General features: G+C 64.2%; 3 protein-coding genes across 3 annotated transcripts; 2 read left to right on the forward strand and 1 right to left on the reverse strand.

The window, feature by feature from the left end:
- Positions 1–1,035: 1,035 nt before the first annotated feature.
- On the forward strand, positions 1,036–12,966 carry AMSG_11027 (uncharacterized protein; the record flags this gene model as incomplete). The annotated part of the gene is made up of 3 exons (XM_013897551.1): positions 1,036–8,953; positions 8,992–10,682; positions 10,709–12,966. The coding sequence occupies 3 exons, from the start codon at positions 1,036–1,038 to the stop codon at positions 12,926–12,928; spliced, it is 11,829 nt and encodes a 3,942-aa protein (XP_013753005.1). The 3' UTR covers positions 12,929–12,966.
- Positions 12,967–13,885: 919 nt separating this feature from the next.
- On the forward strand, positions 13,886–14,891 carry AMSG_11028 (uncharacterized protein; the record flags this gene model as incomplete). The annotated part of the gene is made up of 3 exons (XM_013897552.1): positions 13,886–14,020; positions 14,168–14,830; positions 14,856–14,891. 3 exons carry the CDS (start codon positions 13,886–13,888, stop codon positions 14,889–14,891), a joined length of 834 nt encoding a protein of 277 aa, XP_013753006.1.
- A 76-nt stretch (positions 14,892–14,967) lies between these two features.
- AMSG_11029 (RNF121 protein) lies at positions 14,968–16,201 on the reverse strand (the record flags this gene model as incomplete). The annotated part of the gene is made up of 2 exons (XM_013897553.1): positions 14,968–15,207; positions 15,287–16,201. 2 exons carry the CDS (start codon positions 16,199–16,201, stop codon positions 14,968–14,970), a joined length of 1,155 nt encoding a protein of 384 aa, XP_013753007.1.
- Positions 16,202–16,474: the final 273 nt, after the last annotated feature.

A 16,474-nucleotide genomic window follows, 5' to 3' on the forward strand; every position in this document is an offset into this window, starting at 1 on the left:
AACGCGACATCCTCTGACCCCTTTAGAACGAGCCTAGTTACAGTAGCGCAAACAAATGCACGCCAAAGACAGGGAAGTTGTATAGCGCAAGGGAAGGCCGCCTGGCAAGTTGTGTGCTGGGCAAGGATGACGCAGCGCGCAGCCTGAAGCGGAGACTCCGCCCCCTAGTACCGGGGCAGGCAGGTTCTTACCAATCATCGCCGCCCGAGAATTCCTCTTCAGGACACAGGGCGATGAGATTGATGAAGCCCCCAACTACGTGGGGGTTGGTTTCGGGGGGGGAGCGAGAGAGAGAGAGAGAGAGAGAGAGAGAGCTGGTCAGCTCGTCGCAGTCCTGGTCGCCCCCACCCTGTCGTGTCTCGTCCGACACAGGACCGACCGACCGTCTCCCCTTCTACGACCTAAACTCGTCAGCATTTCGCAATCAAGCCAGATTCGGTAAGGGACGTTTTCCCCGCACAGACTTGAAGTTGGGTTAATTAAAGGGGCGGCCGCCTCGCCTTTGCACTCATCTATCACCACTCCTATGCTTCCTACTTTCTCCATCCTATCATCTCCCTTTACATTTCCGTCCGTCATCTACAGTTTCATGTCTCTCCTGTCCTTCTTGTCTTTGCCATCGTACCGCCACGTGCAACGTAGGCGAGAAAAAAACAAGTCTGCCTCTTGTTCGAAGGGACCATGACCAGGGCTGTCTTGATGGGTTGTGTGAGGGTAGTAGAGCAGAGAGAAACAAAACTGTGTGATTGTAAGTGTAAGCATGTTAGTATAGAAGGTAGATCAGGGTTTGGTGGATGCGGTAGAAGTGGTATTGAGGGGGGGGAGGCGCGGGGTTAGGGGTTGGTCTCCGCCATCACCAAAAAAGATCATCCGCATTCTCGCTCCGCTTCCGGCGTGTGTTCAGTGCGGTGGATACTCGTGGCACGCTACCCCCCCCCCCCCACCCCCGCTCAGCCACGACCGTACCACCACCACAGCTAAACCCACGCCTCTCTCGTTCTCTCTCCAAGTCTTCGAGTCGCCATGGGGACCACCATGTCGAGTATGGAAGCCGAGGCTGTGGAACGCGTCCTTGCTACAGTGCCTGACCTTGCCCATGTGGCTGACCCCTTGGCCGTCCTCAGCATTCCGTCGAATGGTATTCTCCCGTCTAACATGAGCCCGGACTTGATGCTGGCCTCTGCTGGTAGTGATTCGTTCCGAGTGAGTGCAAAGCGATTGGAGCAAGAGCAGAAAGAGATGGCAGTGCTGGATCAGGTGGCAGCTCTCTCTCGGGATGCTCCTCCGCAACTACTTGCTCGGCTCCGTGCTCTGCTCACGGGCCTCACGGCGGTCACCATTGCCGAAGACGGCTTTGTCGCCATTGCTGCTCATCGCGAAGCGCTCGGCCTGGCCATCGCCTCCGCCATTGCCTCGGTGTTCAAGTCTTCAGCCGATGCAGAGGCATCGACAGCCTCTCTGCCGGATCCGGACGACTCGCTTCGCCCCGAAGGTGGTGATGCCGGAGGCATGTCCGGGCTTATGGCTGGCATGCTGCCGCAGGCCGGTGCCTCGGCCGCGGATACCCTGGTCATGACCGGCCTCCGGACGCTCCTGCTAATCTCGTCGTCGGTCGCAACATCCTCGCCCGGCCTCCTTGCTGCGCTCCTCGCCGAGTTTTCCGCCACCCTGGCCGCGCTGCCCGACTTTTCGCTTCTCTCGCCGCGCATCCCGCGCAAGCAAGCGTTTGATTTGCAGGCGTCGGGCGTGACCCTGCCCGCCGCCATGGTGACCACGCTCCATGCTTGGCTCGCCACTCTTCCCAGTGATCTGGCCACTGCTGCGCTCGGCCTCCGTGCCTCGCTCGTAGTCCACCGCGGTGAGCTTCCATCGGTCCTTGCCCTCGCCCGAGAGCTCTATTTTACCGACGGCGACGTGCCTGTCGCCGCGCTTGCGCCAGCCCTTGCAACCGTTACCCGCTATGCGCCGCGCCGCCGACTGCCAATTCCGGTTGTCACTGCGAGCGCACCGAAGCCGCTCGAGTTTTCAGTCGAGTCGCACCCGCCTTTGCGGGACGATGGTCCGAAATTCTCGCCCGTGCTCGCCATGGCGGCCGACGGCGCTGTCTTTTGCCACTCTCCCAATGGCCTCTTCCGCTTTGCTGCTGGCCAGACCGGTGAGCCGAGCCACGCGGCCACATCAGCCGACGATGTCGTCTCGTCCAAGTGTGATGTCATTGTTGTCGGCGGCCTTGTCCTGCTTTACCCGGTCGACAGTCGCGGGCTTGCTCCGGTCCTTGCCGCCCACCCCCAGCTGTACTCGACGCTGGACGCCAGCTTGCCACCGACCTTTGTCGCCTATTCGGCAGCCAACCTGAGCCTAGTCGGCTCCGTCTGCGCCGACGGCGGCGGCTCGATCGCCACCGCCAACTTTGCCGACTACCCCATGTGGGCACCGGCCGAGCTCCGCGCCGCTCGTCTCGCCGATGCTGGCATGACCGCCTCCAGTCCGTTCACCGATGGGTCGAGCATCTGGTTTATTGCCTCAACTGCCGCACCCGAGCTCACGGCCGCCATGCGGGCCAAGCATGCTGGTACCATCAACGCCATGTACTTGCCGGCCGCGCGGTTCGAGGCTCTCCGCTTCGGCCTCGGACCCGATGCTCCGCTCCCTGCCGTCACGGTTCTCCACAAGCCAGTCTCGAGCGTCGGCCACGAGCTCTTTGCCCGCTACGACTACACCTCGAGCCGTAGGGTGTACATCGATCCGAGCCTCCGCATTGCTGCGCCTGGTAAGCTCACAAAGTGGTCGATCTCTTCAGGCGGGCGTGGTCCGCTCATCCTCCAAGTCTACCGCCCGCGCGGCAGCAACACCTTTGAGCTTATTGGGCAGAACGTGTTCTACGCCGCCGGCTGCGGAAAAGCCGAGTACAATGTTGCCGACATTGACGTCATCGATGTGGCCGCCGGCGATGTGCTCGGCGTCTATCACCTGGTCGATGAGCGTGGTATCGCGCTCATCAACGGCGCATCGAGTCCAGCCATCCCTGTGTTGCAGCCACCCGAGGGCGGCCTAGAGGTTGGCGGTGTTTACACCTCGTCGACCACAGATGCAATCAAGTTCTGCCTCCGGGCGACAGTCGAACCGAGCCGGACCAGCGAGCTGGCACCCGAGTCTCCCGAGTGCTGCCTTTCCTGGCGGCCAGCGCTTCTGAGCTCTACAAGCTTCTTTGCTGCCACCAATGGCGAGACGCTCGTTGTTGTCGCCGACGACAGCGCCCGAGGCCAGGCTGTCATCAACCCGCGGGTTGCGCGTGTGGTCTTCGAGTTTGCCCTCAGTTCCGGTGCGCTCGTCGAGGCCTATGGTCTAACAGACAACCAGATCCAGAGAAGCATTGCCCGGCTGGGCTTTGCCCCTCTCAACGGCGGCCTCTGGCTGCAGCCGCAGACGGACGCGGCCGATGCGACAGCCCTGGCTGTCATTGCTCCGACCGGTCCTGCTGGCTCCTCGCTCGTGCCGGACATCGAGCCTGCTGCGACCGTCGCTGCTGCCCTCGGCCCGCCGGCGTCTTGGGCGTCTGGCCCTGCCATAGCTGCAGGCCTTGTGGGCCATCTTGCGCGGATTGCCGAGAGTCAGGACGGAAGTGGCACCGCTGCGCCGCTGGGCATTCTGGTCTCGTTTGAGGCTATCGACGAGCTGACCAAGCTGGCGTCGGCAGCTGTGGCCAAGCTCGCCGTCACTCCGTGCGACAAGTCGAGTCAGACCATCCTCACTTCGGCGCTCCGCATCATGCTCACCAACGTGAAGGCGGGCGGATGGCAGACACTGCCGCAGGCCGGCCCAGCGCTCACGGCGGTCCACGCCGCGCGGGCGCTGGTCACCAGCTTGCTCTCAGAGACGGGGCTCGAGTCGGTCCCGGAGCTCTTTGCAACCGTATGCAGTCTTGTAATGCGCATGCTTGAGGCAGGCATGAACGGCCTCTACTCGCGCGCGGATCAGGTCGACTTGCTGGCGCTCTGCGTCCAGGCGCTTATCGGTGTTGAGTCGCTGAGCTCGAGCAGGGCTGCGTTTGGGCGGTCGATGGCGCGTCTATTCCACGATCCACGGGTCGTGGCCCGGCTGTGCCTCAGCGGCACCAAGACACTCGACGTGCTCCCGGCAATGGATGCTATCCAACACATGCTGGATGACCTGCTCGCGCGCGAAATGGCCACTGGGCTGGACCGGAGTGGTGCGAAGCTACGCGCTGCGCTCCAATGTGTGGTTTTTAGCGCCGCGCGCGTGGCGTCAGCAAACCGCGATGCGCTCCTTGCGTTCATCCACGGTCACGTCGGGCAGATGGTGGACCATGTGGCGCAGTGCGTCGACGGCGCGGTGGACGCGCTGGTCGATGGCGACGAGGCTGCCATCCTCGAGCAGCTCAAGACCAAGACCGAGATGGTGGTCGACGTTCTGCCGATGCTGACTCCGCTGCTCGGCAGCGCCGACTTTGTCGGGCCGACGTTTGCCGACGGAGGCGTGCTGAAGAGTTTGGTTGGCCTCCGCGAGCGCGTACTCAAGCTCGAGGCCGCAGCTGAGAGTGTGGCTGCTGCCAAGGGCGCCGAGGGCAGCTGGATGAGCACGACTGAGGTGACAATGGAGCAGGTGGTCGAGACTGCACACCCATACTCCAACGACATGGACGAGTACCAGAGCGTGTGCTTGCCCGGCGCGACGCTGCTGCAGCTCCATTTTGACTCGCGGTGCTCGTCCGAGTCGTCCTGCGACTATCTGCGGTTGTACGCCGCCGACCGGGAGACGCCACTGCTCAACGAGCGGCGGTTCGAGGGCTCAGAGGGGAGCTGGCCGACGACGCCTGTGGTTGTGCCTGGCCCGCTGGTGTACTTTAGATTTGTGAGCGACTCGTCACACGTTCAGTGGGGCTACAGGGTCAAGGTAGTGGGCAAGGTCAACGTGCCTTGCATCAACACGCCGTGGCTTGTCGAGCTCGAAGAGAGCCTGTGTGCGGCGCTTGCCCGTGGCGCCGGGTCACTGTTTGTTGGCGCGCCTGTGGCCAGGGCCGAGAGCTCGGTCGCGACGTGGCTCAACTCGCACCTCCTCCGGGGTGGGTTGGAAACGTCGATGCCGCGCGGCGTTGCAGAAGCGCGGGCCCAGCTACGTGCCGTTGCAGATGGCCAGGTTGCGGTCGACGCGGTTGTGACCGAGGAGGCTGCCCTCGTCCAGATGCTTTCGTCGCTGCCGGGAAGCGCGCGGCGAGAGGCGGTGGAAGCGTGGGCGCAGCCGGACGGCAACTTGCTTGCTGGGGTCGAGACGCTGGTGGCAGCTGCCAAGGGGAGCGTCTCGCGTGGCCACGCGTACATGGCGCTCAAGGAGAGCGACGAGCTCGCGGAACTTGAGCGGACCGTCTTTGCAGTCCTCGTCAGGCACCACGGACTCGAGGGGCTGGCGCTGCGGTACATCCGGTCGCTTCCAACTGGCGGTGAAGCGAGCGCTCGGGCTGGCGAAGAGTCGACGCTCAAGCGGCGCAAGCGGCCGGCGGCGTTGTCGGTCACTGTTTCAAGCAGCGGAGACGCAGTTCCGCCCGAGCTTGTGGCGGTGTGGAAGCGAGCTCTTGGGGTGCGGCGGTGGGCGACGTTCGAGTCACGCGACTCGCCCGAGCTCGTGGCTATGGTCACCAGCAAGGCGCGGTTCCTGCTCGGCCTGGTGCCGACGGCTGCACGACAGGCCTTGCCCAAGTTTTCGCTCGGCGACTTGGCTGAGGCACAGGGCTCGCTCCGCGACCTGTTTGCGACGTGGAAGACGCGCCGTGGGCGCGAGCCCGGCTCGGCGCAAACGCCCAAGATTCCGAAGCATCCACGGTTGGCGTCGAACGCGTCGGATGAGCTCGAGGTGGAGCTGTCGTCGGTGCCGGAGACCGACGCGCGAACGGCCGCGTCGCTCTCGGCGGACATCTCGCTCTTCCTCAAGTCGGACAGTGTCGAGCTTGACGCGGTCCTGGATGGGATGGTGGCGCGTTGTGCCCGCGCCGAGGGCCGTGCCGACGCGCTGCAGCTCTTCCATCAGCTGCTGGTGACGACCGACGTGCGCGGGAGCGGGCCGATTCTGTTTGCACTTGGGCTTGCGCTGCGGGCGCGGGCGCCGACAGAGGGCCGCACCTTGCACCACTACCTCGACCACGTCGAGGGCGCCCACGTCGAGTGTGCCATCCGCATCGCCACCACCTTTGAGGCCGTCCTCGTGGAGACGGTGCGGGTGTGGCGCGAGTCACGCGACGATCAGCCAGCGCTGCGCAAGATGGTGGCCGAGTTGTGGAACCAGCAGTTCCGCAAGGCGGACGTCAAGCTTGTAGCGTCATCGGGCATGCTTGAGGCGGCGTGGGAGCGGACCAAGTTTGCGCGTGGGGCGGCGGCGACCGACGGCGATGCTTGCCGGCTCGACGAGGTGTACACCGCGCTGTACCGTGCGCTCGCTGCGACGGCGCTTGTCCAGCACAACGGCGAGAGTGACAGTGACGAGGCTGAAGTCGTCATCGGCGGCGGCGGCGGCGGCGGCGAGGGCAGGGCTGCAGGGCTCCCCCTCATGACACCGCACGTGTCGACGTTGCCTCTTGCCACTCGGGATGCGCAGGTGATACAGAGCGCGACTGGCGAGCTCATTTTTGCGTCGATGAAGCAAGCGATGACAAACAGCAATGCGGAGGTGATGGATGGCATGCTGAAAGTGGCGGCGAGCCTTGGTGCTTCGCCGCTGGTTGCTGAAACGTTTGCTTCTCCGAGCACAGTGACGCTGCTCCTGGAGTGGGCTAATGCCGAGACAATCAGCCTGACAACACGGCAGGGCCTTGTGCGGCTGGCGGCGCGGAGCTTGCGGTTCGCGCCGCAGTCGCCTGCAGCAGCCCGCGACTCGGGTGAGGCGTTTGACGCGGCGGTGGCGCGGCGTGGAGTGCTCGATGAGGTGCTGGCGCGGGTGAGTGCCCATGTGGTCGGCAAGAAGCCGACGAGTGTGCCGAGTACAGCCGCGGTGACGGTGTCGAACTCGGACACAACGCGGATCGTGCTTCTTCATGAGCTTGTGGGCTTTGTGCAGGCTGCGCTCGAGGCTGGAGCGTGGCGGCGGTTGGCGCTCGAGATGGTGACAAGCGCGCTGGCGACAGCCCCGGCCGCTATCGACGCCTCCAGCGAGACGCCGGAGGAGGTTGAGGCGGTGTGGCGGCCTGTGCTGGCAGCAGTGTACATGGCCGGTGGCCTGCGTCCGGCAGTGATGGTCGGTGCTGTGGTCGAGGTTTCCGGCGACGAGGCGAAGCGCGACGGACTAGTGGTTGGCGTCGACAGCGCGACGTCGCTGGCATGGTCAGACAAGCGGGCGTCGACGACGGCCGAGGTGGTGCATACGATCTCGCGTGATGGTGGGTTTGAGCCGAGCGCCTCGTCGGTGGCGCTCACTAGCCTCGAGCCAATGGCAGAGCTGGGGCATTCACTGCTTTCACCTGACGACGCCGCAGGTCCGCTGGCTGCACTCGTGGTTGCGAGTGAGGATGTGGACGACGTGTCGGTAGCCTGGTTTGTGCGCGAGGCAAAGGCCGCGGCGCTGGTGGCGCTGGGGCGGATGATGGCAGTTTGTGGAAGCGGGAGCGACAGCTCCTGCGTCGAGAGCACGCTTGTCGAAGCGGTGGTGGCGCTTGCCGGGCGCCACGTCCCACTGTCGAGCCTCCGACACCCGTACGACATCGAAGGGTACCGCCGGCTGCTGGCGCAACACAACACAGGGCCTGAAGACGGCATGGGCGTGAGCCTATCGGGGACAAAGAGTGCCACGGCGTTGATGGAGGAGATGCCGTTTGCCGGTGTCTATTTCGATTGGGAGCTCGACGTCTTGTCGGACGACGAGAGCGAGGACGAGACCGGCAACGGTGACAGCGGCGGTGGCGATGGCACGGTCGATGCCGATGACGTCGAGCTCGACCTCACCGAGTACTGGCTTGAATGTCATGCGCGGAGAGCGAGCTGGCGCGGTAAGGTTCCTGTCTACCGACTGGATGTGGGCAACGAGGTGGCATTTGCGGCGATCTCAGACCGGAGCCAGTTGGTGGCGAGCGAGCCGCTGGATCCGGTCTCAGTTGACGGTGACGGCCAGGTCACAGTGGAAGAATTTGCTAATGCCGAGGCTCTCTCCGGCAACCTTGTGTTTGTTGCCGCTGGCGGCGATGGCTGGCCGAGTGGGGCGCTGGTACAAGTGCTGGCGCAGGCTGCCGCCACCGGGTGTATCGGCGCGGTGGTGCAACTCCCAGGCGCGCCGGCCACAGTCAAGAATGGCGCACTGACAGTCGACCAGGTGATGGCGAGCGAACGCGCAGTCAGTGGCACCGAGGCTGCGACCGCGCTGGATGCGCTGGCAAAGTCGGCTATGGCATGTGCTGCCGTCTTTGGTGAGCATGGCGACTTTGTCTCGCGTGGGCTTGGGGTGCTTATCGGCAAGCCGGATGATGCAGGTGCGAAAAGCTCTGGCGAATCTGACGGCGCGGGTTGCGAACACCATCAACTGTTGCGGCAGTTTGTGGCTGACGACGTGTCGAGCTCGGATGGGGCAGCCGCGGCTGTAGTGCTTCCAGGCGAGGTGGCGGCTGCGGCGCTCGCGAGCCAAGAGCTGGCGGACGAAGCCAGCGACGGCGAGTTTGTGAGTGTGGACCTCGATGCGCTGACAGCGAGCATGGCTGTGAAGGACAAGTCTGCGAGTGGTTGGCCCAAGCCGAGCGATGTGGACGTGTGCGCAATGGAGACGCAGCTCCAGGAGGCGTTGTGCATTCTCTCTGCGCGACGGGTGCTGACCGAGATGCTCAAGAGTGGCACGCTCAGTGCTGAGATGTATGCGCTGCTGCCACCTTTGGTTCAGGCGGTGAGCGTGACTCTGCGAGCAGGGGTCAAGACGGAGCTGTCGACGCTTGCGGAGCCGGTGGTGATGGCGATGGTCAATGAGTGTGACCAGAAGCAGGCAGTCTTGGCTGCACTGGAGCAGGCGGCGCTGGGGTCTCTGGCGATGGTGGCGCGGCCGTGGCTGGCGAACGGCCCGGGCGGGCGGCACGCAGCGTTGTGCTCACAGGAACAACGACGGAAGTGGTGACGCTTCCGGTGGCGGACAGCAGCGCGGGCGGGTGTCGAGTGGTTCGGTTTGGGCCACAGACGGTCATTCCGCCAGGGCTCGCCATCTCGATCGTAGTTGACGGAGTGTCAAGCGGCACGGTGGACCCACAGGCGATGGTGCCTGTGCTCGTTGCCGGCCACACGTTCACTGTTTCGAGCGTGATCATGCCGGGCAGCGAGGAGAAAAAGAAGGGGAAGCAGTTGTTTGCCAGGCTCGATCTCCAGATTGCTGCGACGGAGAGCAGCTCGGTGGAGAAGGTAGCGCAGGCTGGCGGGAGTGTGGAGCTTGCGGCATGGCTGCTGCGAGTGCTCGCGACGACCGAGGGCTACTCTGTGACGCCAGAAGTTGTGCGCGAGGCTGGGCGTGCGCTGCAAGCAAGCCGTGGAGGCCGGCGGCTGCGTGTGACGGAGCTTGTGCGTGATTTGGTGCGACAGCGTGGTGAGCTCGATGGTGTGGCGCGTGCTGGGCTACAGTGGCTTGTCGACGGGCTGCGGGCCAAGGTGCGGAGCGACAAGCCGAAGAGGAGCGGCCTTGTGGCACAGGAGCTGCAAGCTCTGTTTGACGTTTATCTCGCTGTGGTGAGTGCTAGCAACGGGGCTGATGCGCCAGGAGCCGAGGCAGAGCGCAGCGCGGGCACGAGCGCGAGCGCGAGCGTGAGTGGGTCGGGCCAGAACAAGGGCAAGGAAGAGGTGGAGGACGATGTGGGAGGCAGACTCTCGCTACTTGCGCTTGAGGAGGATGGCGGCAAGATGACGCCGGACGTGGAGCCGCCGAGTCTCGCAGCGCAGTACACGTCGCATGCGATCCGCGAAGGGCCGCTTGACGACGAGCCACGGGTGTACCAGACGTGGATGGAGAGCCGCGGCGATGGGACGTTCCACTGTACAAGGTCGTTTGGGACAGTGCGCGGCGATGTTGTGGTGCACTCGGGAGCGTGGCAGTACGAGGTGACTGCCGAGTCTGTGAGCGAGCTCATGATTGGGTGGGCAACGCCGGAGTTTTTCAGCGAGACGAGTCACGACGGATGCGGCGACAACGTACATGGGTGGTCGTGGGACCCGAGCTATCGTCAGCGGTGGCACAATGGGAACTACTCGACGTGGCCAGAGACGTCACCGACGTTGTCGCAGGGAAGCGTGATCGGAGTGATGGTGGACATGGAGGCGGGGACGACGCGGTACAGCGTGAATGGAAACGAGGTCGGCGAGCCGTACAACGATGTGTCGGCAACAAGCCTGATTGCTGCAGTGTCGCTCTCATCGGGCGGGTCTGTGCGAGTCAACTTTGGCACGCAGCCGTTTGTGTATCCGGAGCCTGGCTACCTCCCGCTAGCGGTGGGTGCCGAGTCGAGCGTGATGGCGACCGCTGCGGTGAGCAAGGGCGACGGTCAGGCAAACCCCAAGGCAGAGGCGAAGGCGGAGATGTACGTGGCGGGTCTGGAGCAGACAGATGCGGCGCTGCGGAGCGTGCTCGCGTCTCGCGATCTGCCTGAGCGGGTGTACACTTCTGCTCTACAGCAGTACCGCAAGCGTGTGGCCAGAGTCGGGCCGCGCAGTCTGGCAGTTGTGGGACGATGCGGGGAGACGCGCAGTCGAGCAAGGCGACGCGAAGCGTGTTTTCCGGTGCAGCGAAGCGAGGCAAGGCGACGACTGTGGTTGGCGACCGTGTTGTTGTGGCGGGTACGCTCGCGCACGACGCTGCATCGTTCGAGACGGCACCGTGGATGTCTGTGATGGGCGTGAGCGGGACGGTCTACTCCATCGGATCTGTCGAGGCACCGAGCCAGGCGTTTGTGTACGTGGTCGACGAGGCTGTGACGCAGAGCGAGGAGCTTGCGGCTCTTGCGGCTCAGCTTATTGTGCCGGCCGACTCGGACGCGTTTGGCAAGCTTGCGGCGGGAGACGCGGCGGTACGTGCGGACGAACGCAATGTGTGCGAGCCTGTGGCGATGCTCAAGCCGAGCGACGGCATGTCGCGGATGGAGAGCGTAATGCGAACGTTTGGTGGCGAGTGCATGGGCGAGGCGACGGCGTTTGCCGTCCGGGCGCACACGTCGCGGCTTTTGTCTATGGACGAGGTGAATGAGTCGGACGAGGCGCGTGCGAGCATGATTGTGGGCCGCAGCGTGATTGTCATTGTGCAAGGAAGCGATACGGGCCCGAGCCTGGAAGCATGCCATGTAGCGGTAAGCGGGTTTGGGCTGATGGAGGCGTCGGCCGGGCTGCATCCTGCGAGCGGTGTGACATGGAACAACTCGCAGTGGAGCAGCGAGCAGGACCGCGAGCTGCTTGAGTATGCGGAAGCGCAGGCGCGAGTCCTAGGCAGGCCGCTGAACGCGGAGCTATGGGTAGGCGCGCTGGGTAACGCGCCGCCGATGCGGTACCCTTCGCTTCGTGGGGTGAGCATGGATGCGCTGCGTGCGCGGTTTGTGGTTCTTGCGGCGATCAACGAGCTTGCGGCAGACTTTCTGCCGCTTGTGGATCTGAGCCGGAGCGACGACGCGGGCTCTGTGGCAGCGATGGTGTGCGCCGGGCGCGGGGTACTGATGCGGATGATCAAGTCGCCGCAGATGTCTGCCGTGCTAGAGGCGACGACAGGCGAGTCCAAAGGGTCACGCGAGATCAAGATCAACCGGCTGAAGGCGACGCAGGCGCGCGAGGCTGTGGAAAGCGGAGCACTGAGCGCGTCGGAGCGTGCGGCGAGGTGCATGGTGGGCCAGGCAGCGGAGCTGGTGGTGACGTGGCCGGCGGCTGCGCTGCGGTCTCGAAGCGACCAGCTGTGGAAGATCAAGTTCCTCAACGAGGGCTCTGTGGACGCTGGTGGGCCGTACCGAGAGATGTTCTCCAACTGGTCGGCAGAGCTGATGACGGCCGGGCTTGTGGATGTGCTCATTCCGTCGCCCAACATGGTGCACGGACTCGGCGAGACCCGTGATGCATGGGTTGTGCGGCCGGGCGCGACCGGGGTCCGTGACCAGGTTGTGATGCGGTTTGTGGGTCGGCTGATGGGAGTGGCAGTGCGGACGTCGGAGACGCTGGACCTCGCGCTGTGCTCGCTGGTGTGGAAGGCAGTTGTTGGCGAGGCACGCGACATTAGCGACCTGGCGATGGTGGACACCATGGCTGCGCAGGCACTGGCGTATGTGGAGCGGATCGATGAAGAGGGCGTGGACGCGAGCTGCTTCACGGACATCATCGACGAGATGTTTGAGGCGACGCTGTCTGACGGGACGCGTGTGGAGGTTCTGCCGGGCGGCAGTAGCGAGCCGGTGACGTTTGAGCGACGGCACGAGTGGGTGCGGCTGGTGCGGGAGGCGCGGCTGGCCGAGGCAGACGCGGCAATGACAGGGCTCCTCTTTGGGCTCCACGAGATTGTGCCTGCGCCTGCGCTTGCTCTGCTCACGTGGCGCGAGGCCGAACAGATGGTGTGTGGGTCGCCGGTTGTGGACCTGGAGGTGCTCCGCGCGGCAACGCAGTACGAGAAGAACATCCGCGAAGACGCGCTGGTGGTGACGTACCTGTGGCGGGCGCTCGGTGAGTTTGAACAGGACGACCTCAAGCTGTACCTCAAGTTTGTGTGTGGGCGGACGCGGCTAGGGGCGACCGGGACGGCTGGCCTCAGCTTTAAGATCGACGCGCACACCAGCGCGAGCGACCCCAACACGGCCATGGTCCAGTCGCACTCCTGCTTCTCGACCATCGACCTCCCGCTCATGACCGACGATAGTGAGGCCGGGTACCTCGGCTTCAAGCAGCGTCTGCTGTTTGCCATCCGTAACTGCGCATCAGTGGACACTGACTTTGTGGTGTAGACAAGAGCATCGCTATAAAATAAAGCACGCCCAGCCCGTGCATGGCCCCCATCCGTGCCGCAGCAAACGCAGTGCCCCGCACAGGGCTGCTGAGTTGCCGCCGATGATCGGCGTCCTGCTTGTCGTGCTGAACAAGGGTCAGTGCTTGAGGCGGACTATATGAGCGTGGTGGATCCATCGCGACGGATTGAAAGTTGTGTATTTTCAGAGATCGCTCTTTTTCTTGAGAGTGAAACTGCCGACTACGCATGCATGCCGTACAGACGCCATATTTGCATGGCACTTGTTTCAATGAGTTGCTTACACCAGCAGCTACCTATCAACACACTCATCATGATGCTGCTTGTTCTCTACCAGAAATCGTTCTCCCCTATCGCCACTGTGGCAGCCATGGCAAATCGGCCACGGGCCGCACCATATCGCCGTGTCACCACATCGGCTCGTCCCCGTGTCACTACATCTCGCCGTGTCACCACATCGGCTCGTCCCCGTGTCACCACATCTCGCCGTGTCACCACATCGGCTCGTCCCCGTGTCACCACATCTCGCCGTGTCACCACATCGGCTCGTCCCCGTGTCACCACATCTCGCCGTGTCACCACATCGTCTCGTCCCCGTGTCACTACATCTCGCCGTGTCACCACATCGGCTCGTCCCCGTGTCACCACATCTCGCCGTGTCACCACATCGGCTCGTCCCCGTGTCACCACATCTCGCCGTGTCACCACATCGTCTCGTCCCCGTGTCACTACATCTCGCCGTGTCACCACATCGGCTCGTCCCCGTGTCACCACATCTCGCCGTGTCACCACATCGGCTCGTCCCCGTGTCACCACATCTCGCCGTGTCACCACATCGTCTCGTCCCCGTGTCACCACATCTCGCCGTGTCACCACATCGTCTCGTCGCCGTGTCGCGATTTGCGACTTGCGACTTGCGACACACACAGCACTCGGCATGACGGAGGCTAAGCCCGAGGCAGGCATTGGCGGGCGGGTGGTGGGACTGAGCGAGAGCACGGCGAGTATATGGACCGAGGCGGGGAGTGTGAGCTCGACGGGCGTGGGCGTGGGCGTGGGCGAGGACGGGCTCGTGGCGGGCAAGCAGGCAACGACGGAAAGACGGCGACGGCGACGGCGGCGCGGAGGCGGCGGTGGTGGCGGTGGCGGTGGCGGTGGTGGACGGCGGACAAGCAAGCGATGGCAAAGACGGCGGCGGGCGAATTCGATCATTTCCGAGTGTTCGGACGGAGGAGTGGCGAGCCAGCAGACTCGGGCGGTGGATGCCGAGTTGGGGCATTTGCGGGCGTCGCGGGCACTGCAGAGGCGACGGATCTTGTGGCCGGTGGGCCCGACGGGCCGGCATGCGCGTGGGCGGTTTGCTGAGGTCAAGCTGCTGGCGACGGTTGATCGGAGCGGTCGTCGACGGATACACGGCCGGGAGGAGTTTGATCGGCTGGAGGCTGTCGAGGCCGAGGTGGCGGCCATGGCAGAAGCGGAGGCGGCTGCGAAGTTGCAGGCGCAGGCCGAGACCGGCTCCGGGCTGGGACGGTGGTCGTTGTCGTCGTCGTTGTCAGGCTCAAGCTCAGGGCCGGAGCCGGGGTCAGAGTCGGAGCTGGGCTCAGGATCGGGCGAGGCGCGTCCGGCAATGCGGCGGAAGCGGATGCTGTTTACTTCGGTGAGAGCGCTGGTGGTGTGCCAGCAGTACGAGGACATAGCGTGGCTGGCTGGCGCGATTGAGGCCGGAGGCGAGAGTGAGCGACCTGTGCGGATCCAGACGATGGAGGCGCTGGCGCGGGCAAAGAACGTGCATGGGCGACTGCCGGCGTATCTGCGGTGGACGCGGCCGGCGCTGCGGTACGCAAACCGGCCGCGGCTGGCGCTCGACGATTACTGGGACGCGGTCGACGGCGATGACCTGACTGCAGCGCGGCGGTGGCCGGAGCTACTGCCGCATAAGCTGATGGCGGCATATTCGCGGCGGCGCGGCGGCGGGTCGCGGACCGAGTCTGCCTCTGACTCGGGTTCACCGGCGGGGATTCAGATCGGCGTCCCGGCACTGCGGACTGCGGCGTCGATGCGGTCGCTGCTGTCGTCGGCGTCGTCGTCAGACTCACTTTCGGACAGCCACACATCGTCGGCAGCGTCGCCGCCGCCACACATGCTCCGGTCGCGGTCGACATCGCCGCTACTCATGCCGTCGGACTCGTTCATCCACCCGATGGCTGTGTCGTGGTCGCGGACGGGTCCGTCGCTCTCGATCTCGCTCTCGGACATTGGCTGTTCAAGCGAGTCGTCGAGCGAGGGCGGCGCTGCGGCACGGGAGGCGTTACTTTAGATCAAAGAGGTAGTAGATGACCTGAACTGTGAGGACGATGAGCGGGTTCCACACGACGAGGGCGCGGATGGCGGAGAGGAGATTGCCCCAGAAGATGGACTGCGACTCCCACGGGTTGCGGAACATGGCCTTGAGGTTGACCTTCTCGGTGCAGAACGGGCAGGTGTCCTTCTTGCCGATGATGGTCCAGCCGCGGATACAGAACTCGTGAAAGGCGTGCTTGCAGTCGAGCTCGCACACCTTTTCGGTCTCATCAAAGCGGTCGAGGCCGTCGCCACAGATGGCGCAGACGTCGGGATTGAAGCGGCGTGATGCGAGGCCGTCGTCCTTACCGGTCTTGATGCCCATGGAGACAGCCATGGACGAGGTGGCGAGCTCTGCCGCATCGCGAGAGAGAACGCCATAGTAAAGGCCATAGAAGAGCATGAGGGAGCCGTAGTAGGCGAGCGAGTGCGAGTCTGAGAGGAGGTGTGTGACGCCAAAGAACTCTGCCATGACGAGGATGTAGCCGATGACGCCGATGGCGTAGAAGAGGCGATAAAAGGCAGAGAACCATGTGTAGACGAGGCGAGGAGTGCGTTGATGGAGAGGCTTGCGCGATGCCTTGAAGCCGAGCCATGCGGTGACGACGGTAAAGGTGATCCAGACGACGAGCATGCGACCGTAGCCGTGATAGAGCGAGAGGATGGCCGGGAAGAGCCAGAGACCCAGGAGAGAGACCATATGGTAGGAGCGGGCATGGCGCGACTTCCAGAGATGCAGACCGATCTGTGCCCCGATCATGGCGGCGACAAGGATGAAGAACATGGCAGAGTGCATGGACTCGTGGCCCGCATGGGTCACGGCCTCACGGGCCTCCTCCTCGCTCATGCCCTGCGCCACAGCCGCTGCTATGGCTGCCGTCATGTTGGTGCCCGGCGGCGGTGGGGTGGCCATGGCGGTAGCGGTGGTGGTGGTGGTGGTGGTGGTGGTAGTAGTGGTGGTGGTGGTGTGTGTGGTGTGTGTGGTGTGTGATGGTGGTGCTGGTGGGGGCAGGGAAGGGGGTGGGGGTGGGGGTGGGAGGGGAGGGGTGCCGTCCGACGTGGCGGGTGGTGGGCGGGGAGGGAGTGGCGGTGGCTGGCGGCGAATGGCGCGGTGGCTGTGTTTGGGAGGGGGGGGTGGTGGTGGCAGTCGTGGTGAATGGCGCGAGTGGCTGTGTTGGGCGGGGGG

This window comes from Thecamonas trahens (genome assembly GCF_000142905.1).
Source record: "Thecamonas trahens ATCC 50062 unplaced genomic scaffold supercont1.68, whole genome shotgun sequence".
Lineage (NCBI taxonomy): Eukaryota > Apusomonadida > Apusomonadidae > Thecamonas > Thecamonas trahens.